Source organism: Carassius carassius, chromosome 3, assembly GCF_963082965.1.
Source record: "Carassius carassius chromosome 3, fCarCar2.1, whole genome shotgun sequence".
Classification (NCBI taxonomy): domain Eukaryota; kingdom Metazoa; phylum Chordata; class Actinopteri; order Cypriniformes; family Cyprinidae; genus Carassius; species Carassius carassius.
In genome coordinates, this window is record NC_081757.1 from 10,858,257 (window position 1) to 10,885,718 (window position 27,462).

Sequence of the window (27,462 nt, forward strand, 5' to 3'; positions counted from 1 at the left end):
GTCACAATACAAAGTTTCAGAATTACACAGAAAACATGAAACTCTGTAATACAATGACACAACAGGCAAAAACCGACTAGCTATCTTTTTTTTGTTTTTTTTTTTTGTTTTTTTTTAAAGAGTAATTGCATTAGGAGTCAAGCACTTACAGAAGAGATGTGTGCAGCACATGTGCGTGACCAGAAATCAGAACAGGTTATAGGACTGCCAAGTTTGGTGGACGCAGATCGAAAACTCACAAAAAACTCACAAAACTCAAAACTGTTGGAGGAATTACAGTCATAAAGGTTTAAAAACAGTAAATCCAATCATTTATGAAAGACATAACACATTTAGACAACTGGCTGTAACTTGAAAGCTCTAGAGTCATTTTGGTATTCAGGTCAGAGATTTTGTAAACTCAGATTTACACGACTTCCTCAAGCCAATATAATAAAGAAAATAAATGAATGACTCAACCTAGATGAGCAGAAGGTGACGGTAACATGAAGTTACATGTTTTTAGGGAATGGTCCCCTAGTCCAGCCCATGCATCTACCCAAATCCGGCACACATGGTAAATAGGACTAGGTGTGCAGCAAGGATTTGCAAAGTATTGTGAAGTTGCCTTCAGAATCATTTACGCTGAGTTGGCCTGGCTGTGTGGGAGTCTAACCGGCCCTGAATGGTGCTTTTCATAGTACTGCCACGTCTCCTCTCTTTGTCTGACAGAGTTATTAAAGTGGAGCCTAAGGACGCTGTGACAGCCATGTTTCCATGCTAGCTACTATGTGTGTGCGTCTTAGGTGTTTGTGCGCAAGTTTGTGTTAATCTGAGTGCTTATGAGTAAGGAAATAATGTTCCATTTTGCCTCTGAAATGATGTGTAATGAGCGTGTGCATGTGCATCTGGTCACCCAGACACTTTGAGTGCACCAGATGTATGTGTTTAGTTATTCTATACTCTGCCCAAAGGTTTTAGGGCTTAGGAGTATTATTAAAATAAGTACTGCAACAGAAAAGACTGCACCATATAAACCTGGGTGTATATGTGCGTGCACGCTCGCAAAAAGGCAAACACACAGTCAGAAGTGATGTTATACAGATGAAAAGATAATGTTATGGGCATGATACGATTTTAGACATCAGGAACCTAGAAATTTCTAAAAATGGTTGGATTTATAATGGCTGCTGTGCCCCTGGGCGGCCTGGTACTGGAACAGGGTGGTCGGAAAGGCTGAGGGAAAACAGTGAACTTCACTGCTCCTCCAAAAATTCATTCATGCAAAACCAGTAAAAATGGCTGCAAACATTCTCAATTCCTGAGGTAAAGGTTACTGTAGGGTACTGGTGGTGTTAACTTTGGGTCTGAAAGGGCTCGTGTGCACTACTGATGAAAAATAACCATATTGTTGGTAATAACTGAGTGCTGAATAGACTTTTAACTTAAGTTTTGTTTAGAATATGCCGAACAGACAGGTGGTTTGATTGACAGTTCATTCAGAAATATAAACAATATCCAAAACCACCTCAGGAATTTGTAGGTTCTAGAAGGTTCAATTAGTTTCTAAAGCAGGTTAAATTTCGTCCATGACTTTACAATCCAGTCCTTCGTTTTTCACGAAATGCTTTGATGGAGTGCAGTAGAGGCTGTCAGCATATACATATAACACATATACTGTACAGCAGGGGTGCCCAACCCTGCTCCTGGCGATCGACTGTCCTGAAAAGTTTAGCTCCAATCCTAATCAAACACACCTGAAGCAACTAACTAAGGTCTTCAGGCTCACTTAAAATTTAAAGGCAGGTGTGTTTGATTAGGGCTGGAGCCAAACTTTGCAGGACAGTCGATCGCCAGGAGCAGGGTTGGGCACCCCTGCTGTACAGTATAGTACTTTTGAGATATTCTGGTTTGGTACTGTTCTGACCAGTCAACCAGTATTTATGTGCCTAAGTGACAGCCCCTGTGTCTGAATATGCCTACTTTCCTACAACACAGTAGACAAAAACAGTATGTAAAAAGAGCAGTATGTCTCAATTCATAGCATTCATAAAATTGTAGGTATAGGATTGTTAATGTAGTTACAAATGACTTGTACATGTCAAAGTGTCATGGGTTGTCAGGGGAAAGGGGCTCGAAGGAGTACAAAGGAGGCAGATAGTCAAACTAACAGATTCTTTAATAAATCTTCATGGAAACGTAGGAGAAAACTCTTTATACGACGGAGACAGGACAAAGAAACTTAGGAAAGGCAGGGCTATTTATACTGAACCAAACTATCGACTATTAAGATGATTAATGAAATACAGGTGGAAAATAATGAATGATGATTAACTAAATAAGAACAGGAACTGAACCAAATAAGGGCAAACAGGAACTAAATAGAAACAAACACGTGAAAGATATCGCCCCCCACTCCTGGAAGGCTTATTCTGTGCCGTAACAGTAACATCGGGGAGGCTGGTGCAGGACAAGAACAGGGTGGAGACAAGGAGAGCCTCCAGGGCAGATCAGGGAGCTCAGGGGGTCTTGATGGAGCATGCAGTTCAGGTTGCCATGGTGGAGCTAGTAGCTCAGGGGGCCACAGCAGAGCAGGGGACTCAGGAAGCCACACCGACTGGTATATGCCACCCCACCAAAACATAGGAATCCTGGGGGGCACTCTGGAGGAGCGGGCACTTGAGGACGCTCTGGAGGAGCGGGCACTTGAGGACGCTCTGGAGGAGCAGGCACTTGAGGATGCTCTGGAGGAGCGGGCACTTGAGGACGCTCTGGAGGAGCGGGCACTTGAGGACGCTCTGGAGGAGCGGGCACTTGAGGACGCTCTGGAGGATCGGGCACTTGAGGCCGCTCTGGAGGAGCCGGCACTTGAGAACGCTCTGGAGGAGCAGGCACTTGAGGCCGCTCTGGAGGGCACTTTCGGGGAGCCAGCTCTTGAGGGCACTCTGGAGGAGTGGAGTTCGCTAACACGGGGGGCTCAGGAGATGAAGGAGGGCTAGACGGGATCAGCAGAGGCGAAGGAGGGCTGGATGGGTCCAGCAATCCAGCAAAGGCAAAGGAGACTCAGGAGCCGAAGGAGAGCTTTCTGGAGCAGACTCAGGCGAGAGGATAGGAGCCGAGAACAAAGCCAGGAGCACTGGTGCCTCATTTTCTGGGCAGACGGTTGGAATGGATATTGGACAGGATCCAGAAGGCCTGGGGGGAACGAAGGGAGCGTTTATGATGAGCTGGAGCTCCCACATGCTTCCGGATGGGATCAGGACGACTATCTTCTGCATCAACAAAGAAATCAGAGTCATTCAAATCGAGGACATAATTTATAAAGTCTGTTACGGGTCTAGGCCAGGAGAACGAATCAGAACAAATTATCATTGTCCAGTTCCATCCGGAAGCAAGCATTAACCATATGATCGCTCCAGCTCACCAGATGATAAACACTCAGGAACTCCTCCACATATCATTCCAATGGCCGTCCCTCCAGTTGGATGTTAAGAAGTAAATCCTCAGCCCAGTCCATCCTTTTAGAGTCCTGTCTTCTGTCATGGTTTGCCAGGGGAAAGGAGCATCGAAGGAGTACAAAGGAGGCAGATAGTAAAACAAACAGAATCTTTAATAAATCTTCATGGGAACGTAGGAGAAAACAACCTCTTTATATGACGGAGACAGGACAAAGAAACCTTGTAGGCAGGGTTATTTATATTTAATAATATAAATTATTATTTATATTATTGATAATAATATAGATAATATATTTATAATAATCTGCGTGACCGGCATTGACTTTCTTTGATGGTGTTCCAGGACATTCCAAATGAGTGATTATTGTCAGTGAAGTCCACTTCAATGGATATCCCGTGCTTAGGGAGTAGGGAGCAGTGAACACTGTGAAGGGAGTGGGACCCTGTCAATCAGAATGCACCTAAAGATAGCAATGTACAGTAGTATATTATATTGTAAAGTCTCATCATGAATTTATTTATCAAATCTTCAATGTACAGCACTGGTTCACAACCATTTTGACTCCAAAGTCCCTCAAGGTCCACAACAATATCTAAATACTTACTTTAAATAAGCATAAAATATTTTAGAAAGGACAGGAAAGGCAAGCATGTGACATGTGACAAGAATGCTCTGCATTTAACCCATCCAAGTGCACCCACACACAGCAGTGAGTAGTGAAAAAAACATGCACACACATACACAATGAACACACACCCGGAGCAGTGGGCAGCCAATGCTGCAGTGCCTGGAGAACAGTTCGGGGTTCAGTGCCTTTCTTAAGGGTCTCACCTCAGTCGTGGTATTGAGGGTGGAGAGAGTGCTGGATATTCACACCCCACCTACAATCCCTGCCGGACCTGAGACTCGTACCCATGACCTTCAGGTTATAATTCCAACTCTCTTTCCATTAGGCCACGACTGCCCCTAGAGACTACAAAATCGTATATTAATCTAGAACGTATATTGCCTCGAAATTACACTTTTAAAATGAAGTAACATTTTAAGTTTTAATCCATTTTAAGTCATCTTGAAGTTACTGGGCCCCTGGTTGAGAACCACTGGTGTTCAGCACAGCTGTTGGGACATAAACACTCCATAAAACTGATGTGAGTAGCTTCAACAGAAAGACAGCAACTGGATCTAAAACCTTAGGATGACCTATTCTATTCTTTGCTTTTCACCTCTGCTCTAGTTTGTTCCTAGTCTAGCTTTATAATAAAGCTTGCATTGTACACTATAAATATTGTTGGCACTGTGACAGCTCTGCTATTGCAAGTCACTTTGTGTAAAAGCATCCAAAATATTGCAATATCAAAGCCATTGCTGGCCATCTCGACCAGTATTTTGGGGAGTTTTTGAATGTACGTATACATTTATAACTGGATTTATTTTGGTTTTGGGCAGCCCTCGTTCACTAAGACGTGTGCTGTACTGCTTCACTGTCTGCAAATTTCAGCCGAGTCAAGGAATTTTTTCAAATAACCTTCAACATAGTTTCATGGTCTGAAGAAAATTAAGCCACCAACCAATATTCCATTTTATGAGCAACCACAGTTCTGCATGTTTCTTTTTTCTCTTCTCAAAACTACTGATGCGTTTTGGATGTCAAGTACTAAGATTGGCAAATCTGTTGAAATACTATTTGTCCTCTGGAGTGTCTGAAGGCTTGGCAAAGACTTAAGCAAACGCGGCATTACCACGGTGCAGGCCTGTGTGCATGACAGATCTCACAAAGAACAGAACAGAATAATAGAATAGACTAGACTAGACTAGACTAGACTAGAATAGAATAGAATAATTACAAATAATTAGATAAAACAGGGTTTTGCTAACTTTTTGATGACAAGGACTTCATAATATGATGACCCCTTGTGTGAGATCCATTTTATAATATAAAGACAATTATAAATTATCAAAGTAGTATGCAATATGCACAGAAAAACAATTTTGTCTGCAAAATTAATTTTAAATTAAAATGGTTACTGTAATAAAGCAAATTATTAACATATTATCTAGAAAATATATACTTTGTTTTAAGCTGAAACTGTACCTTTTTTCTATGCACTATTAATGTTAGATGTATAAACTTGAAGAGAAACATTTTCAATAAATATATTTTCATAACAAATGCGAGGCACTTTTCACAATACATATTGCTCCAAAGATTTTTTTTTTTAATTTTTTTTTAATTAAAAATATTTAATAAACAGATTTTATGTGAACTTCAACAGCCCCAAAACTCATTTTGTAAAACCTTTACCTTTCAACTTTTTTACTGCCCTTCTAGCAACCTCTTGTGGATCCTAGACCCCAGTTTAAAAAAATTAGAAGACCTCAAAATAATGAAGCACATCTCATTAAAATTACAATGAAAATCTCTCCTCTCCATCTTTTTTCTCTCCCTCCTGAAAGCAACAGGACAGGACCATGGCTCATAGAAAGTATCTACAAAATTTAATTAAAGGAAAACTGATTGAATACACATTTTCATCCCTCTCTCTTTCTCTTCCTTTAACTGATTCTTTTTTCTTTCTGTTCTTGACATTTGGCTATGAGGGGAAATGCACTGGGAATCTTTTAACAGCCCTATTTACTTTGGCTCTGATGAGAGAGAAAATTTGGGTTTTTGATCATCTGGTTTGAATGTTTTCTAATAAAATAAATATCTTGTTTGCAAAAAAAAAAAATAAGAAACCTCTATGTTTTGGCAGGAGAAGGTAGAAAGTACTACAGCCAGCGTGTGATATAAACAAGAAGTTATATCAAAGCATTCTGCTTAGTCCTGGCCTGGTCTAAGATCTAGAACCAAAGCCCTAGATCTGTGGAGATCATGTCCAAATTAGACCATGCTAAGACCTGCACGATATCTAAGAATAGACTGGCCCTAACACACACAACTCCTATATGTTTGCTTCTTTTATCATGGTCTCTTATTCATAATCTAGACTTTTTTCTTTTAGAAATGAAATTTCCTGTAACTAAAAAAAAAAAAAAAATGTGTAGAAAGAAGGATAGTTTGAATCCATTAAGTCTACCTGATCTTAACACAAAACAGGATTCATCTCCTGGAGGAGCAGTGTTCTGCAATCAATCAGAAGCATAACTAAGAGAACTTTACACAGTCAAAGACAAATATGAGAGCAAATTAGCTTTGCCTCATAAATAAAAAATAAAATACAAATATCAAAAATGTCTCTCACCCAAAGTTCCTACAGTCAATCAGTCACATGCACAAATCCTTCCTAGGGTTAGAAACATTTGCGTAAGCACTTACAAAGCCAGCTAGGTCTCCTACTGGCATATATCTGCCTGATTAGAGGCATCCGTCAGCCTAATTAGACTGGTGTAAATATCATTTGGAAATAGTTTTATGGTCAGAAGTATGTGGATTCCCAAACACCACACCCATATGAGCTTATTAGAGCATTTAATTTCAAAACCACGAGTATTGACAGGGAGTTGGTCCTCCCTATGCAACTATAATAGTTTTCAATCTTCTGAAAAGGCCTGGGACATGCTGTGGGGATGTTGTGGAATATGGAAGATGTTGTAACATGGCTGCAGGGATTTACTCTCATTCAGATACATCAGCTTGAGGGAGATCAGGTGCTAATTTTGCGCAATTGGGGATTGACTCGAAGTTGGCTTTCCAATTCATCCCAAAACAAGTTCAGGTCTGGATGTTGTGTAGGCCAGTTAGCTTTTTCCAGAACAGACCCTTTCTATACTGATTCCATTTTGTGCACAGAAGCATTGGTTTCATACAACTAATAGCCAAATCCATTCTTTAAAAATGTGTATGTAGTGTACTTTACATTGCAGTGCCCGTAGTTACATATGTACAAATGCTTCGCGTCATGGCTGCATCACCACCTCAGGAGTGCATTATTTTTCTTATAATTCAATGGCGGAGTCAATTTAATACTACAGTAACCACACCTCAAGACATCGATCAAATTATATATGTAAAGGGATTCGTTCTGTTTTTGTACTTAAATCGCTATTGTGAGTAGGATTATTTCTTTTGCATCTCATCAAATGCCTCTTTTGCTAGTTCCATAATGTAATTTTAAAGCTGGTAATGGATGGCTTGAGCCATTGATAGCATTCTAATGCAGTTACTAATTAAATTATTACAAGAAGAGCGCGAGAGAGAGAGAGAGAGAGAGAGAGAGAGAGAGAGAGAGAGATCTTGTGTGAATTAGGCTACCTCTTTGCATCTCTAAACAGCGCTGTCTCCTTGCTAGTGAGAAATGTCATGTGTACGTTTAAGTTGCTACACTATATAGGCTAATTGATCAAATCGTCAAGGGCAGCGCTGACAACACCTTTTTTTGCAAACTGCGTGACCGTTATTACTGTTAACTGTGCAAAGTGATATGGAACTGTAATGCGGTCAAGAGAGCTGCCTGGAACTACGTTCGGCGTGCGTTTCCCAGAAAATAAATAATATAATAAAATAAAGCTATATATAATTTATATATACATTTTTGTAATATATATATATATATATATATATATATATATATATATATATATATATATATATATATATATATATAAAACAAAAATGCATTAAACATTAAATGAAATTAATAGTATGAAGTAAAAGTATATATATAAATACTATAGTATACAAAAGTATATTATAGTATATTGTATACATTCACTGTATGAACACAAAATAAGATATTTTGAAGACAATTAATCTCCCTTCAGTGAAATTCAGTAGGGTCCAAAACAACAAGTATTCTCTATTTGGACAAAAAATGTCTTCTTTTGATTTCCACAAAAGAAAGTAAGTCTTAAAGGACAGAAATCACAGATCGTTTCAGTAAAATACTGAAATATTTCAAAGAAAAAATATCTTAACATTCTTAAAGTAAAGAGAAGAAAAATTGCTTAAAGTTTTCTTTTTCATATTTGTTTTTTCATTTTTTTTTTTTTAAATAAATCTTCATGTAAATGTCAGATCTTGGTCTGGGTGATGTCACTTGTCCTTGCATCATCATACACCAAGAACATGCAGCTCAAAAAACAAGTGCATTTCTATGATTTTACTACAGCCATGCTGACTGAATAAAGGGGACATTCCATATGCCACAAAAACAGAAGAAACAAAAAACAATACATTTTTACTTATTAGGGGCCAAAAAACCTTGGGCTCAACCCATAGCACTATCACTCAATGAGCTCTAGTCAGGATGAAATGAAGGTTAGAGAAAAATGGAAAGAGATGGTGAAAGGGGTGATGAAGATACATACGTACATGGAGGCTGGACTGAGAAGGCGAGATGTTAATAATGGCAGAGCTGGTGCCGTCTGCCTGTTATAAACCAGAAGCATTGGTTAGTTGCTTAACGTTAGTAAATATCTGTCATTTGCCCATCAAAACACTTTAAAAGTAAGAGGAACAATCATAATGACAAAAAAAGCCAAGTCTTTCAGTTTCGCCATTCAAAGCCTAAAGCAAAACAGTGTTCCTATGGTTTATATAGTAAATGTTTGAGGCTGTAACTGGAATAATATTACATATCCTTATCAAGAAAGTTCTAACTGATGTATTGGTTATACAACAATATACCAGTCAACAGTTCAATCCTGGCCTTGGTTAAAACACATTGTAGCATAATAAGGAATGACATAAAAACAGAGCAACACATTAGATCAGCTGTTCATGTGGATGAAGTAAGATGACATACATTATATATAGCATATATTACAGAGAAAAAAGGGGATCGGGTTGCCAGGTCTGAAACTCCCAGACTAAAATGCAACATAAAGCGTCAATGAAGTACAGATGGCAACCCTACCAAATGCTCTGACTCGAACCTGTGGTTTGTGAACTTAGACAGGACTGTTTCTAGCTGATAGATAAATCATTACCAAGGTCAGGACCATGAAATGTGATTCCCGATGAAGAATGACACCCCAAGATTGTTGTTTTTCCTGGATGGGACTCAAAAGTGGGTTTTCACCAATAATAGCTCTAACAGATGAAGAGAGGGTCTCAGTTAATGCTGCAATGCAAGCGCTAACGCTAATTAGCTGCAGACATAACACACATTCATATTCCGCAGCTCTGTGCCTCCCGATGCTAAATCAAACCATTGTTTTCTATGGGAACGTGTCGCCAGCCATAAAACAACACTGGTGAAAATGCATTGAACAATGGAATAAAACAATTAAATTCTGAGGAGGGAGCTCTCCAAGGAGTAAGAATAATTTAGCTTAACAGTATATGTTTCATTTTAAAGACATTCATCCATCTACGCATTATGTGTTGTAATAAATTACATGCTCATGGCAAATATTTAATATAATTCAAGCACAAATCTTATTACATCTATGTCAACAAATGCTCCCGTCAAAAGGATAATATATTATGCAAAACACGACAACAATTCTGCTTTTACATGGAGAATAAAATGTTTTTAGTAGTTTGTTAAAGTCTGGTAAACTTGTGTGTGTTTAAGCATAAACAAAAGTTAGCATTCATTTAAAATTAATAATAATATTCTGTTTCTATAATTTTAGTTTAACATTAATGTGTTAATTTGTCATGTTAAAAAAGATGTAGGCTACCCATACAAAAAAAGTATATACAGCAGGTTAAACAAAAAAAGTCTTATATATAATTTCAAATATACAGTATGTATTTGTATTTACATGTATGTAATGTTATATCAATAATAACTGACTGATATGGCATTAACAGTTACTAAATGAACTAACTAAATAAAATAACAATAAATTAAACCTGAATAGCAATATTGAATAAAATATACAAATGTAAAAAAAAGAAGCCTATTCAAAATATTAATAAAAAATATAATATGTAAATATATGCTGAGAAGTAATCGAATCCAAAAATGTCTTGCGATACACAACAGATTTAGCCAAAAACACAATTTATGCAGAACAATTTTACACCTCCCACCCTGATGAGCCTGGGAGATTACATTCCCACACCGCATCTGCCACAAGCTAATCATGCCGAACCAGTTCTGATTCCTCCGTATTAAGATCCACATGGTGTGGCTGATTACAATGCTATGCTAGGCTGGTGTTACAAACAGCAGAGTTGTGCCAGAACTGTGTCTTCCCATGCAGCAACCACATCCTGCTGAAATTATGTGAAATCAAGCTTATTCTTTTACGCCGCAATCTAAATACAATCAAGTATGCTGGGTGCAGCGTTAAACATCAGGAAACAAACAAGCTAACTGTTCAATTCTAATAAGTGCAAGACATGATCTTCTGCACCAAAACTATTCAAACAGAGTCACAGAGAAACTGGGCTCAACAAGCCATCAGACTGGCTGCTCATAAACAGGGACCTGGTCACGAAGGCCCGTCATCGAGCGCTCTCATTCCCCCAAAGTCGACCCCTAGCAGGGGAGGTGTGGGGGTAGGGGGTGGCAGTTATTGTGGCGCCGGTGGTGAGCAGCCAGGAGCGGGGGGAAGCAGTTGCCCAAGAAGAGGACTTACCACATCAGAGGGAGGACTGAACCCTCACAGCGCCTTCTGCTCTGTAGTGCCAGGGCATAATAAATACAACAAGAGAGAGGACTCCACGCAGCCACTCAGTAGAACAGCTAATTAGGACCAGGCCGCTTTGTTTGCTGTTGTCCTCCAACTAGAGGAGTTGCATTACAGAACATTTTGAAGTACATAGTGGGACCGTTCGCCTCTTTCGCTGTCTGAAGGCCTTTGGGCGAAGCTACCAAGACGTAGGATCAAAATCAAACCTTTTCAGTAGTTCTCCCTCAAGTCTAACCTCACAAACCTCTTCAAAGCTCCCCTATATGGGTACTTGCTTTTAGCGCCGTCTTTCAGAAGTATATAATTTAACCCGCTCAAAACCATAGCAAATCCACAAAGCCACTGGATTGGTGTTACTTTCCCCTATGAGGTTGTGTTTGGCCTCATCAAAAACCTGCTTTAAATGACAAACCTAATCGAGGGAGGTTTTTTTATTTTATTTTATTTTTTATTTTTTTATGAGACCGCTAGGGAATAGTATTGGGGTCTGGGCCTAGTCCAAGCAAAGGCTTTGGGGAAATGATGGGGATCAAGTTTCATTTAATGCACTCGGGAGTTCGAACCAGTACTGCTCTGAACACCACCAACACCAAACACAAGACATTAGAGGTGAAGACATAACATGTTATAGTGCTTACAAGGGAATACGCAAAAACAAATTGCACACACTGACAGTTCACCGGCACACGCTGTCTGTTGAACTCAAATTGTATCCTTTAATTCCCAATCTTGGAGATCGGTTCTGAATGCTAGCAGCTGTTGAGGATGCAACTGACTTTTACAATCTAGCATTATTTACCTAATCTATACAGCATCACTTTACTTGATTTCACCAGAATCAGCTCTGTACAAAATCTTTTTTGAAAGAAAATTAGTTTTTTTAATAAAATGTACACAACCATTCAAAAGTTTGTGGTCAGTTTGTCCAGTACTTTTCTTTAGCAAGGATGAAAGTTATTATTTTACAAAAAAAGTAATAATAATAATAATAATAAATGTATTTCAAATAAATGCAGTTTACTGAAGTTTTCATCTGAATTTTTTATTTATCAAAGATTTCTGAAAAAAAAATGCTCCAATGCTTTCACACAAACATTAATTTAACTGTTTTCAGAATCGATAGTAACTGTTTTCAGAAGTTGCCATAAGAGGAATAAATTACATTTTAAAATATATTCCACTAGAAAAAAATATATTTTAATTTGTAACAATATTTCACAAAAGTAATGCAAAAGTAGGCTTTAGTTGAAGTGTTTTGTGCCTTCTTCACTCTTGCAAACTGAGTAAACATGGTTACTGTAATCATTCTCTGATTAGATCTTAAGACAAGAGAGAAGATATGGTCTTTTAGATATGAGCTTGGACATGCAGGTTTGCCTTTTTCTGCTGTGTATTTGTGTTCTGATTTAGATATTCAAACACTCCTGTGCACATTGTTAAATATGGAATTTGATTGGAGATATTGCTCTTAAGCAGCAAGAAATGAATGTTTTACTGCCATGAGGATCCAAACAGTATCCACAGGAAGACGAACAAATTTTCCTCTTTAGTTTTCCTTGCTTTTTCTGGTTTCCTGAGTGGATCACAGCAGCCTCCGTCTCCCACTGGAATGCTAGAAGTCATGCGGGATTGTGGAGCCGGGGATCAAACTACTGTGGCTTCTACAGTAGTGTGATAGACCACAGAAACTATATTCTGATCCAGTGCAACTGACCAGTACTAATGACCTTGCTACCATACATCAAAACTACCGGAGATGTTGTCAATGAATGCTACAATGGTATAAAACAGAAAAAAAATGACAGTGAAATGCAGATGAGCTGCCAAAACTGCAAATCAAGTGCATGTTCTGCATGGGCAAAAGAAAAGCAACTACACCCTCAAGCAAAAATATAATGTGATGAGTGTTCAAACCATGCAACAAAAGCCCTTCTTCCAAAAAAAAAAAAAAAAAAAACTGACATACTCTTTTCCCACAGTTCCTTCACTTCCTATATTCCATCAAACATTTCTGATAGACAAAAATGAGGGTCACTGGGGATTCTACCACAGATGACTGTGGTTGTGGTCCCTCTTTTATTTATGTTAGCCAGAACGAGCCATTTGATGGCAGTCCTCATACAAATGCACATTCATAAATAAAGCCCATAGTGCCGTGGTCACCAGACATCTGAAATCAGGAGCAGAACTGGAGGGGATGTTTACTGTGTATTCAGCAATACATTTTCAGAGTCAAACATGCGGTTACATTCAACTGATTTCAGTCAAACCGCAAATGGTGTGCCCATTGATGCCGTCTAAATGGCTTTGGGCGTTTGGACTGACATCCAGGCCAGTGGGCACTTAGTTACGTGACATTTTGTAATCATCGTTGGGTTACTAATAGATGAATGTAGAATAAGTTGACCGTGTCACATACTGTGGAATACAACGAAACCGAATCTTGCTCCCGGATTAGATCAATGGAAAAGGTGGCAAGTGCAGAAGAAAAAAGCCCCATTAATGGCTCTTAACTAGAGCTGGGCGTGGGCTTATTAAACCCAGCGCAAAAGGGCAAGTGTGAAGTATTCCTCTTTCCACTCTGCAAACAACAGAACACCTCACATCCACAGGGAAACACTGCCAGCAAGGCTGGAAGATCGAAAACCAAAATAAACTGGCTTTTGTGAGTATGATCCATTCCCAAGGAAACCAAGTGGGCCATGCGGCCCCGAATCTGATATTCTAGTCTCGTTTTCTTCCAGTGACTGAACAAATAAAGGCTGAGAGGTTAAAGCTGAGACATGGAAACAATTTTTACATTTTCCTAATCCCCCTTGATCAGTTTTTGTGTTGTTTTTATTTATTTTTTTGGGAGTATTTTTAGGTCGTAGTTATGAGAGGGAATTGATGACAGCTCGAGGAGGCGTCATTAAAGCTGGCCTCTCTTTTCTCAAAAAAAGCGAAGCGTGTCATTGTCTCAAGATGGTGTGAGCCTTCATCATACATGCAAGTGCCAAACAGTATTCCATCATGTTACTGAATTCATGATTTCATCAGACACCCACCCCCAATTAGGCCGCAAGTTGACTAACATGGCACCATAGCAACATTACAAGGCTAGTTTGGCCAAAATCGTACATCTCATCTTGAAATCACAGCCTAAATTTAAGTAATAGATTTTTTTCAGCATTTCTGCTAATATCCAATTGAATTGAAGTCAATACTATGATACCCATTGTCTCTCAGTCCTTCAAGAAGCAACTTTCCTCAAGTCTCTATCCGCAAAGCAATGCTTTCTTAGTGTCACAGACCCCGTGTCCCTCTGGGGCAATGCTATAACCCAGACATAATGGACAGGATGTGATTGCCATGTTTTACAACTAGAATCACACTTAAATTCCACCAATAAATGCATGGAGAAAACTACCCCTAGAAGACCTTATAAAGTGGTGTGTATGCTCAGAAGTGCTTAACCTTGCCATGACAGCATACCTCATTCTCTAACAAGGCTCTAAAGAAACCTGGAGAAACCTAAGCTATGTGACCAACAACCTACTGAATAGCAGCCAAGAGGACTAACATCATCACAGACAACAAACAAGAGTGTGTATTCATAGCTATAAAGCAGCAGTTCTCAGATTTTTGACTACATTTTCCACAACAGTATTTAAAGGACCCTTGACTTTTAGAGTTGCTTGTGATTTACTGGATTTTAAAGATTAATATATATAACTTTTTATATTGTTTTATTAATTTAAATTACTTCTACAGGTCTAGAAATTAGACTTTCATTATTTTTCAAATAGAAAGTTTTTTAAGGACCCCTCATTTTGAGAATGACTGCAATAAAGCAAGTTTTCCAAAGAGCATTTTGAGGAAGTTTCAGAAGAGATCTGGATATAGCACACCTTGTCAATCAGCTAAGAAAAGATTTATAAGTTGCAGGTAAAAAGACTTATCATACCTGTCCAGGAATGAGAGGCTCCTTATCATCAATATCAACCAGAACGTCATCTCTAGGGGTGTGAGCAATTGCCTCTGTTGATGGAAATATACCATAAATACTGTAAGCATAAAGTAAAATTGCTTGCTTTAAAAAAAAAAAAAAAAGACAATAATTTGATCCTTGCCATTTTTATTGAATAACTGAATTGCTCTAAATTAGAACAGGTTACTATATTTAGTGTATACAATATATACCCTAAAAAAGCTTGAAATTAATTTACTTTTCTCCAAAATCCTTTTTTATTCCTGTCTTTCCTTCTTTGCCTAGGGAGAACCCACACACATTTCCCAACATGAATTGTAAAAAATAGTTTTTGATGTTGTAAACAAAAGATTAGTATTTTACTAAGATTAACCATAGTAAAAAGTAATATATTTAAGATATATTTATTTCGCACTAAGTATAGTTCAAATTAATCATTTACTGATGCATCGCTCAAGACTGACTGATATAAAAATTATAATTAAACTTTACATGGAGTACTACTTGTTCACAATGCACATTTCTTAATATTTACAGTAGCCTAAAATGTGTCTTGATGTCATTACTGATAATGACTGCATGATTTTTTAATACTAACAGTCTTCAAATGCAAGATATTTAAAGTTTACCTGAAGCACAATCAAATATACTTCAGTATATCTTTAGTTGGACTTCAGTACTACTTCTTCAAAATTAAAGTGCATTATGTACAAAATTACATTATGTTCAGCAGACTTTAAGTATACCAGTTTAGTAGTTTTACTACTAAAGTACAATTGCAGGGAACTTTTATTAAGTACGTACATAAATGTATTTTTAGTATACTTAGTATAGTATTGTAGAAATTTCTATTAAATTTCAGTACATAGGGATAATTCATATTTTAGTAATATTTTACAATTTTTTAGTCGTTCTACTTAAAATATCATATTTACTTCATTGTTACTCGCTGTTCTTTTGTAAATATTGATGAAATTTACTACTAATTTCTAAGGGTAAACTGTTCTTGTCAGTGTATCTGTAGTGTTTATATATAATATATACTTTGATGTGTGGTTTACAAGGTATTTAGTCATTGCCTTATTTCCTCACCGAATTCTTCTTCAGTAGGGTGACTGTCGAGGCTCTCTGGCTGGCAGCGGAACTCATTCAGCGAGTGGACCGTGCACTGGCCCACTACAGGCTTTCTGCCAAACTGACGGTTGTCTATAACCTTGATCACCAATGGAGGCATGTAGAGCTCTTCCTTGGGCAGTTGCTACAGTGGAGAAGAGATTACGGATAACAGAAATATGATGCAAGGCTTCCAAACCTTTAACTTATGATGTCTTGTTTATTTCTCCATTTCAGTTGTTATTCTACAGAACCTTACTCTCTCTCCTCTCAAACTCTGTGAAAGTATTTCACACCCAAAACTGAGGCAAACATGACACAGGGCTGACCACGACTGACAGTGCAAATAACTTTGCTAGTCATTCAGCATTCTTTCCATGCAATGCCTTCCAGCCTTAGATGAGTATTGGAATGGAATCCAGACTATCTTACGTTTTAGAATTAAGAACTGACGCTCATTGCTTGGGAACATTGTTACTGTGCCAGTCATCACTCATGAAACATCCACCATGTGAAGGACACCATGACCACATTGTATATAAGTCTGTCTCAACTGGTTAGCAGCATGCTGTAACACAAAATTTGATATCTTCTACATAAAGAATCTACAAGAAATCTGAAGAGGGCTCAGCCAAAGGTCAACTCTATTGATTAACCTTTGATAGTTACAATAGATGCGTTATTTTTGCCTCATAAATGTTAAATGAAAAGTTTACCCAAAAATGAGAATTTGCTTAATCATCAGAACAGATTTGGATAAATCTGGTATTGCATCACTTTCTCACCAATGGATTCTCTACAGTAAATGGGTGCCTTCAGAATAAGAGTCCAGACAGCTGATGAAAACATCACAATAACTTACAAGTAATGTAAGTAATCCACAGGCTGCATGTTTATAATAAACAAAACCCATCGTTAAGATGATTTTAACTTCAAACATTGGTTCCAGCTAAAAGTCATCTAACTGTCCTCTGATCAGAATATTGTTTTCTACAATGAAAAAGTAATCTCTTCTGAATCAGGAGAAAAATATGAAAAGACCAAGTACTCTTTACAAGCAAAAACAGTCCAAAATAGCTATAGACAAACATGAGAGTAGATATTGACATAAGGGGACAACAGGGGAGTCATTTTTTTCCACTAAAGAAAGCATTAATATGTCCAGAAGATAAAACACCTTAATGATGGAGTAGTTTTTTTTTTACAAGCATGCAGCTTTTCACTTCACAAAGCATCAATTGCCGGACTGGAGTCTACTGAGTCACCCATTCACTGGAGAGGATCCACTGATGAGCAAGTGATGTACAGTAATGCTAAATTCAAACTAAAAAAACTCTTCTAATGTACATACTTGGATGGTCAGAGGGTGAGTATATGATCATCAAATATTCATATTTAGTTGAACTATTCCTTTAAATCTTACATAACTTTATCTAATATTACCCTACTCTACCTAATTTTGCAAACAAACAAAACAAGATCCAGATCTTACGACATCAATGAACAGGGTGTTGACTTCAAAGTTGGGGTTCTTCTTAGTATTTCGAATCACGCACGACTGAACCACACTTCCTCCACATTCCACTTGAAGACTGGGAGATGCCACACTGGCCAACTGGAAACTCTTCAGGTTACGCAAACCCCATGCCAGTATCTAAGAGTTAAAAGGTTTAAAAGGTTAAGTCACATGTCCTAAAGTAATCATGAATGGTAAAACAGTCATGTAAATGGTAAAAAAGCAATGTCAGTGCTTTTTCGTAAGGTTCAAATAGTCTATACTGCACAAGAGGCTTTAAACTATAAATGGATAACCCGAGGAAAGGTTTTGGGCCCACCTCAATAGCTGTGCGTTGTAGAACAGGTTTTATCCCCTGCGGCACCATGTAGACATTAGGTTCCCTTTGTGGAGGTAGATATGGCAAATCAGAGTCCTCTGGCTAAGAATAAAGAGCAAAGCATAATATGAGTAATTATAAGTTAATGAGGATCAGGGTTATTATTGCTGTAAATAAACAAAAATGTATTTAACCGGAAGCAAATAAAAACTAAAAATGATATAAAAATATATTAAACAGTAATATTCATAATAACAACAATGAAAGCACATAAAACTATAAAAAGTAAACTAAGACAAAAAAAAAGTTGTTTAGCTAATTGGCATGTCACCATATTCTAATTAGTTGAGATGAATAGGTGGGTTTTTGTTAAAAGTGAGCCAAAATCATCACAATTAAAAAAACCAAAGACTTACACTACTTCAGTCTGTGTACACTGAATCTATTTAATACACGAGTTTCACAATTTGAGTTGAATTGCTGAAATAAATGAACTTTTCCACAACATTCTAATTTATTGAAATGCACCTGTATTATTAAAAAGTATAAAATATGTAAAATAACATTGATATGGATATTCTCCATTTAACTATATACAATAAGCAAAGACAGCTGAAAATGCATTCACAGTTTCAAAAACCATGCAAAATGTTATCTTCACAAAATTGAAGGAAACATAGAGTACATTTAGAGGACTCAGCTTCACAAACACTATGTTTCCATTCTTCTCTATATAAGCACATTTGCATGACGCACCCAAATTCAAAAATGGGTGTGAAAACAAACAAGGAATTGGTTACTAATAGCAGCTACAAAAAGTCAAACATCATGACTTCATATGCCAATCAAAGTTAGCAATCAAGCTGCAGCACACACACACACACACAGAAACACACACGCAAGGATTAGCCAGCACTATGTTGCGCCAGTGCAATTGTTTGATGAATGGTACTACTGTTGAATACAATGGTGCTCTGTGCAAAAGGGACCTTCGGAGATACGCTTCAGTCATGGAGAATTAGACTATGTAATGTCTAACTTCATTAAGTTAAGGCAAGGATTTGAAAAAAAGAAACGTCATTAAAACAGACACACCTTCAAGGAAGCATGGCTAATCTACTTGATAAATGAGAACATTTCCCGACAATTATAAAACTCAGGACTCAACATGCTCAAGTCTTTAGATACAAACAAATCATTTTGTAAATACCACTGTATTCAAAGGTCAAACAGAATGAATCAGATCCTATATATTGCATTTACATTTACATTTATACATTTGGCAAACACTTTTATCCAAAGCTACTTACTGTACATTGCTTTGAAGTTATATAATTAATCCATTTATGTATTCCTTAGGAATCAAACCTATGACCCTGGTGATGCTAGCACTTTTCTCTTCTGTTCTGGGAATTTAAAAAAATTATAATATTGGTAAATGTGTACCACATTTCTCCTATTTTCACACTGTAACAGTTATATGGCCAATAAGTAATGGGAACATGTTTATCCAATGTTAAACTCAAATCAAATTAATTCAACAAATTTTAACTATTTCTTTAAGTTATACAATATCCAACTATTTGATATAATTTCAGTTTAACTTACTTGTACAGTGTATATTTTAGATTACATGTGCTGTCAACTAACACTCACTTAAGGTTATTTTCTAATAATTTAATAACACCGTTAAAAAAAATCGAATTTATACATTTCCAGTGAATATATTTTTTTCATAATGTAATGTAAGTTCAAATGGTTCTAGGGGGAAATGGGCATCATCCAGCTCACTTCAATTCTCATCCAATAGTGTCTGAGCATTTAAGTCCATAATATTGCCAAATATTCTGTTTTATTATTTTATAATACTATATATTATTATTGGTCATTTAATATCAGTGCATCCCTAGATCTTAATGATATCATGCTGTTATTTCAAGAAAAACAAAGACAGTAATGTGGAATACAGAGGAAAAGAGAAAGTGCAAGAAAGTGAACCATGTATTACCAATGTTTTCCTTTACTATTGGAGACTTGCAAGTGTTTATGTCCCTAGTGTGTTTGAATCTAATGAAGAGCAGCTATTATGCAGTCTAATAGCAGCATGTTAGTTCCACCATTAGTCTATCAATGTGTCTTTCTGAAATGCCACTGCAGAACAATACAAATCTTTGTGCAGATGAAGCGGAATCCAGTAGATAGGAGAGCTGGGAATACAGCCGGATCAGAAAGGCCTCTTAATTTCCAAGCTGTCTCCCACAAGATCTTGTCTTTGGCAGGCCTCATAAAAATCAAGGAGGTGCGTAGAAGCATAGAGAGTTCTGGAGGAATCTACCCACCAGCGATAAAACAAAAGTCTAGATCTCAACACTCCATATCCACAGCCTAATGAAAACCAGTGGGAATGACATTTTGGAGCCTTAACTTTACTGGTTCCAGTTCAGTATCTTCCACATTGTAGGCTGCTATAAAGGTCTGAATGACTTAATAATTAGCTCTAGTTTAGAATGGTGGAACCACATGTCCTGTGTTTTTTCATTGTGTTTAATCAACTAAATACAGTGAAATGTGTTTGTGTATGTGCATGCATGCTGAATTGTACCCATTGCTGTTGACTGTCCGAGAGGACCCCTCGAAGCACAAGCTTGAGGATGCCCAGAATAAACAGAGACAGAAAAATGAATGAGAGAACAGGAAAGAGATGCTCTAGAGCAATTGCAAATAAGATCCATTGTCGATTCACAGAATCCTCCACCAGCACTTACCTCATCCATGATATGTGAGGGAGGTATAATATCACCCTGCAGAAGAAAAAAAAAGATTTTTAAAATCAAATAAATAAAGTTTTACAGTGTGGATATTTGTTTGTGTGTGTGCGTGGGTGGGTGGTTTGACTGTTCTCTAAGGGTTCACTTTAATTCAATTTCCCTGTGATTATCCCACTCTAACTGATGCCAGCTGGACAGGTCTGGACTGGGTGGGGCCTCTGGCACTTTTAAACTCCACTGGCATCTCCAATCAGTCTCCTGGCTGTCTGCATTGCCCAGACAGTGCCGCTTTCCTGAACTGAGAGCTGCTGAGCAGTGCCAGTCTCCAAACAGACAGGGCTAGTGAAACTGGTTCAGATACAGTGATGTTTGTGTCATTTACAGCAGCTCTATCCAATTACTCAGTCGTGCTTGACTGAGAGAACAGGGAGTGACGATGACTTGGAGGACAGGAAGTGTGTGTCTGTGCATTTTTAAAGAAAGCAAAGGAAAAAAGATGGGCAACTTAAAGACATATGACTAACCTCTTGACCGGGGATATGATGAACTGCAGGCTGTGAAGAAAGAATGAAGAGCAACGACTAAATTATTTTGTACTGTAAAAACTGAGAGCGGTTTTGCATTTTAAATCATATGTTGTCAGGCGCTATGCATACAAATACAACTGCGTGGGTGAAGGAGCCAATAAACTTCCTCTGCGGTGCTGGAGAAGCTGTGATATATGCCATGTAAACACTTGTGGTTTAAACTCATAACAAAAGCATTTCTTTCAACAGAGATGCTGCAGACATCAGCTGGGCTAGATGTGACTAGAAGATGCAAAGAATTCTACAGAATCATCACTGAGGTAATATTAATTCTGACTTTTATAGCCTTATGTCATGTGTCATTCACATAGAGACTGAAAATTGGAAAATTAATTAAAGCCACAGAAGCCAGTTACAATATAATAAGTGAATAAAGTCTATGAGAATGATAATTCATATAATTCTTACTTTATCTCTGCGGATCAGTTCGAAAGCAGCAAGCAGTTGTCCAGCAGGCTTCCCAGCTTTCTGGATTGGATACCAGGCAAGTCGAGGGGAAGACACCATTGATGGTTGGCAAACACAACGGCCCATAAACTCATCAGCACCCTGCAGGAGTCAAAAAACTTATCAGGCATTTTCTGTTTCACAGACATGAAACAAAACCTATCTGACATCAGCCCAAGCTTCAGACAGCATGTCATTCAGAGTTTTGTTTGAGACATTTATTAGCATGCAAACATGATATTTATAATCGTCTTAGCTTTCTATCTGTAAATAATCATTTATCACTGTCACTACTACTTTACTTATTTTTAATAATTAGTCTAATACTGTTAATTACTGTTACTAAAATGGCACGTACAAACAAAAATAAGTAGTCATAATGCCTAATATATTGTTGGTAGCCTTGCCTATACATAAAACCTGTGTTTAATTAATGCAAAAAGCAAGATAGCTGGACCAGCCGGTCTTTTTTTTTTTTTTCTCAGTGATTTTATTTTAAGACAGGATTATTTTAGTAGTATTTACTATTTTATTTATTTATTGGAAACACGTTTTCAGTTTTCATCTTGGTTTATGTTTTAGTAATTTGTTCTACGTTTTTTTTTTTTTCTATATTAATATTTAGCATTATTTTTTAAATCAGTTCTAGTTTCAGTAATGTTACTACTTTAGTTCTGGCAGGGACACTATGGTCAAAGATGACTGACAATTAGCATACAGTTTGGATTGGCAGTATGGTTCTGTTCTGTTCTGGGCAAGAACTCCCTGCACATCCATGCAGCCTAGCATGGATAAGAGCAGAGAGGGCAGTAATATCACCCCCTAGGGTAAACAGAACAAAACCAACATAAATGTATTGCAGATATCATAAAATTTCGATAATTTAATGTAACATTTTAGAAATAAGTCTGATTCAAAGACTAATCAGAAGGCCGAATACTGATTGTCGAGAGGTGGAGTTGGGGATGGAGGAGGGTAATTCACTTTTGAGCAATGCAAAAGCTGGTGATAATACTGAAGGATCTTAAATATGGGTGCCGTGATAGGTGTCTCATCCCTATAGGTAGATGTGGATCAGCTGATGCAAGCTTGATAAACGATGCCTAGCCAAAACTAATGCTACGCTTGATTTTAAACATTTGGTTTCAGTTTATACGTTTTTTATGTTTTTAAAGCTTTCTATATTTAATTTTATTTTTGCCTTATTTCAATTAATGAAAACTTATAATTTTAGGTAACAATAACAACACTGGTTTAAGAGTGCAATATATAATACCACCAATGTCTGACTTTAATCATTCAATTTTAAATATGTTACTTTTAAACATAACTTTGTCAAACAATTACACAGACTTTAGTCTTTCCTCATTCAAATAGATATGAACTATACTCGCATGGTGTTATGATATTGATATTATGATATATATACTTTGATATTGGTAAGATAATTCTGTCTGACAAAATTAGCGGTTCTTGACCTGAACCAACTGTAAATTGGACTAGACTTCATTTCGCTGGTCGAAAGTTTAATTAATCTGCCAATAAATACACCCATTTATAAAATAACACAATGAAAACTCACATAGGTGTCTTGATCGTATAGTTCCACCACAATGTGCGGAGGGTTCCTCTCAGTCACAAGATGGTCTCCAAATATTTCAACTTCATAAAAGATGAGAGTCTGGTCCCAAGTGGGATTGAGCGTGTTCCGAACAGTCACCGTCTTCTGGCTCTGATGCAGGAAGGACACAATGGCATAGGGATCTAATCAAAGAGTCAAAGAGTCAAAGATCAATGAACTGCATCACATTTTCACATCAGAATAAGTGATGAAGTATGGCAAGAGTTTCAAGTACACATCAAGGGGAATAGCATGTGCAATGTGCATTTGTATACTGTCAAAAACGAGATCTAAACTGTCAATTGAAACGAGAAAGGCTTCGTCAGGTCAAATAGAGGTTATTGCCACATGAATGGATAAATGAAATGGAAAGAACTGCATCAAGAGTTAGGAAAGATGTGCAGCCATCAACTCATTGAAGGTCTGTTTGCCATCAAGATTGAGGCAGTGATTTGGTACATTCTCCTCAGAACAAGACTTTCAATGCATCAGTAAACACAATAAACACAAGCATTTCTGTTTTTATTTGGTTCTGTAATGAGGGTGACTTTGCCAAGAATACAACATCAATTATGGAAGTGAAAAGAACCAGAGATATCCTGAGTTATGGCGTAGGGAGGGTGAGCATTTTTGAACTTTAGTAGGTCTATGTAATGTCTGAAAGATGATGTGTGGTTGTGAGACAGAGAAAGGGGGGAAAAGTTGAGTGAGTTAGCCAATGCATGTGCATGTGTGAGTGTTTATGTATTTAAGTGAGGATTTTAAAGAGATAGTTCACCCAAAAATGAAAATTCTGTCATTGCCATTACAAATCTGGACTTAATAAAAGATTTTTTTTAATTATTATTAAATAGAAAGGATAAAGAATGTGCATGCTTCTCTTCTATAAAATTATTAAAGTTGATTTAAGCTGACAGTGCCATTTAACACCATTTAACCATCATAAAAGTTGTCCATATGACTGCATTCCAAGTCCTGCACCGCAATTGTGTGAGGTATAGACTGAAATTTAAGAAGTTATTGTAGCTCTTAAATGAAACTTTTTCTACAAATAGGCATATGTGACTATCTAAAAAAGCCAAATTTGAATGCAAGCACAAATTCACATTCAAAACATTTTGACTTCAGAACACTAGGAACAAATAATTCGGATTAAGTTTGTGTCAACCTGGTCTCATAAAAATTTGTACCTCTGTGTACTTTTTGTTCAACACCGTTTTTCCGAATCTTACTGCACGTTTTGCCGCAGTTTCAAAGAGAAATGTCCACTGAGTGACGGTAAAACACGGGTTTAATACGTGAACCCTGGCATGTTTTAATTTCATTGACATAGGTGTGTATTGCTGTGTTTTTATTATGTTGCTTCTGGTACGAATTTCGGCGGTTTAGAATTCAAATATCCGTTGACTGTCATTAAAAGTTAATTCTCTATCGCGTTGGAAATATGCCCTACACCAAAACTAACCCTTAACCTAGCCGATAGTGTTAACAAATGCAAAACTGATATAAAAACGCATTTGTTTATGCAACCATGCCATTAACCTATCGTCTATGAAAACCCATAGATATGAAGCTGGATATGTGCAATGCTAACGTTTTCAGTTTTCAAATCTCCCAGCATACTAATATTGTTTTGAAGTCATAACATGATATTCTTCAAATAATTGTGCGAAAATCTTTTTATTAATCAAAACTCTGTACTCTGTAGAGTTTTACTGCCTCAAGTGTTCATTTATTTTGGAAACTGCAGAGATATGTGCTTATTGGTGCTTATGGTATTTCGCGTCTCGCTAAAAAGTGCCCCCAGTTATGTATATGCCATGAGGCCAGGGTTTTGCCCTTTTTAGAACTATGAACTGTCACTGAAAATTGAAATGTGAACATTCTTCCAAATGTCTCTGCAAGTAATAACAGCATATACGTTTTTAAGAGTAAATAATGGTATACTTTTTATTTTTGGTAAACTACTCCTTTAAATGACACAGATTCTGAAATTTAAATAAACTTATATGCACTTAAGGTGCTGAAAAATAAGAAAGTGACAAACTAACTTAGGAATGGCAGAAATTGGAGCGACAGTCAAAGTTTATTTCAGTCGATGTAAAGCAGCCTCAGCAGGATAGTTTCACTTGGGAGGGAGAAACAGACACTTTTCCCAGCTCTTATTAAACTAGCCCACTTACACACAAACACACACACACAACTTCTTACTTCCCACAAACACAGTGGCTCAAATAAACAAAGGGATAAACAAACTATGGGGAGCGTGCACTGTTACCCAGGAGCCAATGGGAAATAAACACAGCCAGTGTCTAATCTGGCTGCTTACAGTGAACAGTAAATAAACTGTCTTCCCCAAGGGCATTGTGGGACTGGACATGTCGACGGGTGCCCACGTGTACGACTCAAACATGATGCATGACCCTTGGGAACAATGACATGTTCAAAGAAAACAGGGAAAGGCAACCAAGATATTTGGCTGTGGATCATTTCCCATCAATACTATGCAGGGTACAACTGGTCAAAAATCATATTCGGATGAGCATATTCGAAATGTCCAGTGAATGACAGAAAGACAGACAGACAGACAGACAGATAGATAGACAGTTTTTAGATTTCACAGAGGGGCCTATAGCCATGTAGCATCTGGCTCAAACTTCTGACTTCCTCTAATTCCCCTCCAGTAGCCAAAGCACTGATGCAGCTCTACATTTTCCCCTCCTTTATAAATATTGCGGTCCATCGATCATTTCCTTTTACCAAACTCTGTCTCAAGCGCACCAAGGACAAGTGATTTCTGCCTCCAGCTTGATTTATTCATTTTCCTCGGAGCTCAGAACCCTGTAAAAGATCTAGGCTGGGTTTTGTGCATCAGGAGACCGACCCAAAACTATTTGTAGATTTGTAATCAGAGCGCCAGACTGGCCTGATTTATACCAGGCCTGTATTTTTAAAAGGATCCTCAATGTTTTCTCATCTGTGCTTGCGGGTTCAGAATGAACCTTAAATGCATAGCCCGGGTAGCTACATTTAGCAAAAAAACAAAAAACAATATACTTCAGATCTTTCTTCACCTTAATGTTCTTTTTTTTTTCTTTTTTTTTCATTCTTGTCTGCTTTGTTCCCATTTTCAGACTATGGATTTTCCATGCATAGGAGATTTATACCAGACATTTCTAATGGGTGATAACCTGCAGGCGTATTTTGCCTGCATTTTAATGATGTGGAGCACTGTGGGTTAAAAATTTCACTACCACAACTTAGAGCTTTAGACCACGGCAACATACTTGCTATGGTTTAAAGGGGGTGAAATACTGCTCTGGCATTGCCAAGAAAGCTCTTTTATATTTGACTTTTTAAGTGACTGTTTTTTTGCCAACATCAATAATCAGTGTCACATTTTGAATGAAAACTCACTTCATGTTTATTAATAGGTAATATTTAATATAAGGTAATAACAAGGCCCACACGGAATCTGCACATTTATGAGGGGAATTCTGTGGAATGGATTTAAATATGGTAAAATGGCTTAAACAGAGCTGAGAGCACTGAAATCCATTTATCTATTATCCATTCTAAGAAGAAAAAAAAACACACAAGTGGCAAGGTGGTGTAAATCTTTGGAAATTAAAAATTTTGGGGAAATTCTGTGCGCCCAGATTCCATTTGGGGCAACAATTCCACAATATTCATTACACAACTATACAATAAAACATTATCAGTTTTTTATGTTTTCTTTCTTTCTCTTTCTTTCTTTCTTTCTTTCCCTCTTTCTTTTAATTTTCCATGTATCATTTCTATGTTAAAATTAATTGTTAAAATATAATTTGCATACATATGCAAAAATATGTATTGGAATTTTTGTGTCAATGCAGAAAACCTAATAAAGAGAACTATCTGGACATGGTGGATGGGTTTTAAAACATTTTTATAGTAAATATTAGTCTTAAAGAGTTAGAGTAAGAATTTAAAAAAACTTTTATAGCCAATAAACAGAACAAACACATGATTATGAAGAATACAGAAGAACCTTTGCTACCAGCAACAATTGTAAAACCAGAGGTTTCACCTGATGTGTGTGTTTAGACAGTTTATA

General features: G+C 37.2%; 1 protein-coding gene across 12 annotated transcripts in view; it reads right to left on the reverse strand.

Annotated features, from left to right (window-relative positions):
- Positions 1–27,462, reverse strand: part of LOC132118799 (dysferlin-like) — a 73,449-nt gene that overhangs the window by 19,011 nt on the left and 26,976 nt on the right. For 6 of the 12 annotated variants that reach the window (XM_059528669.1, XM_059528676.1, XM_059528667.1 and 3 more), the window contains 10 exons: positions 23,328–23,509; positions 21,707–21,847; positions 21,236–21,265; positions 20,709–20,744; positions 20,546–20,587; positions 17,944–18,045; positions 17,601–17,762; positions 16,088–16,253; positions 14,972–15,045; positions 8,750–8,806 (listed from right to left, as the gene is read on the reverse strand). In XM_059528669.1, coding sequence (XP_059384652.1) covers positions 8,750–8,806; positions 14,972–15,045; positions 16,088–16,253; positions 17,601–17,762; positions 17,944–18,045; positions 20,546–20,587; positions 20,709–20,744; positions 21,236–21,265; positions 21,707–21,847; positions 23,328–23,509 — 992 coding nt within the window. The remainder of the gene's footprint in view (positions 1–8,749; positions 8,807–14,971; positions 15,046–16,087; positions 16,254–17,600; positions 17,763–17,943; positions 18,046–20,545; positions 20,588–20,708; positions 20,745–21,235; positions 21,266–21,706; positions 21,848–23,327; positions 23,510–27,462) is intronic. The other 6 variants (XM_059528677.1, XM_059528674.1, XM_059528675.1 and 3 more) reach the window with 2 other exon arrangements.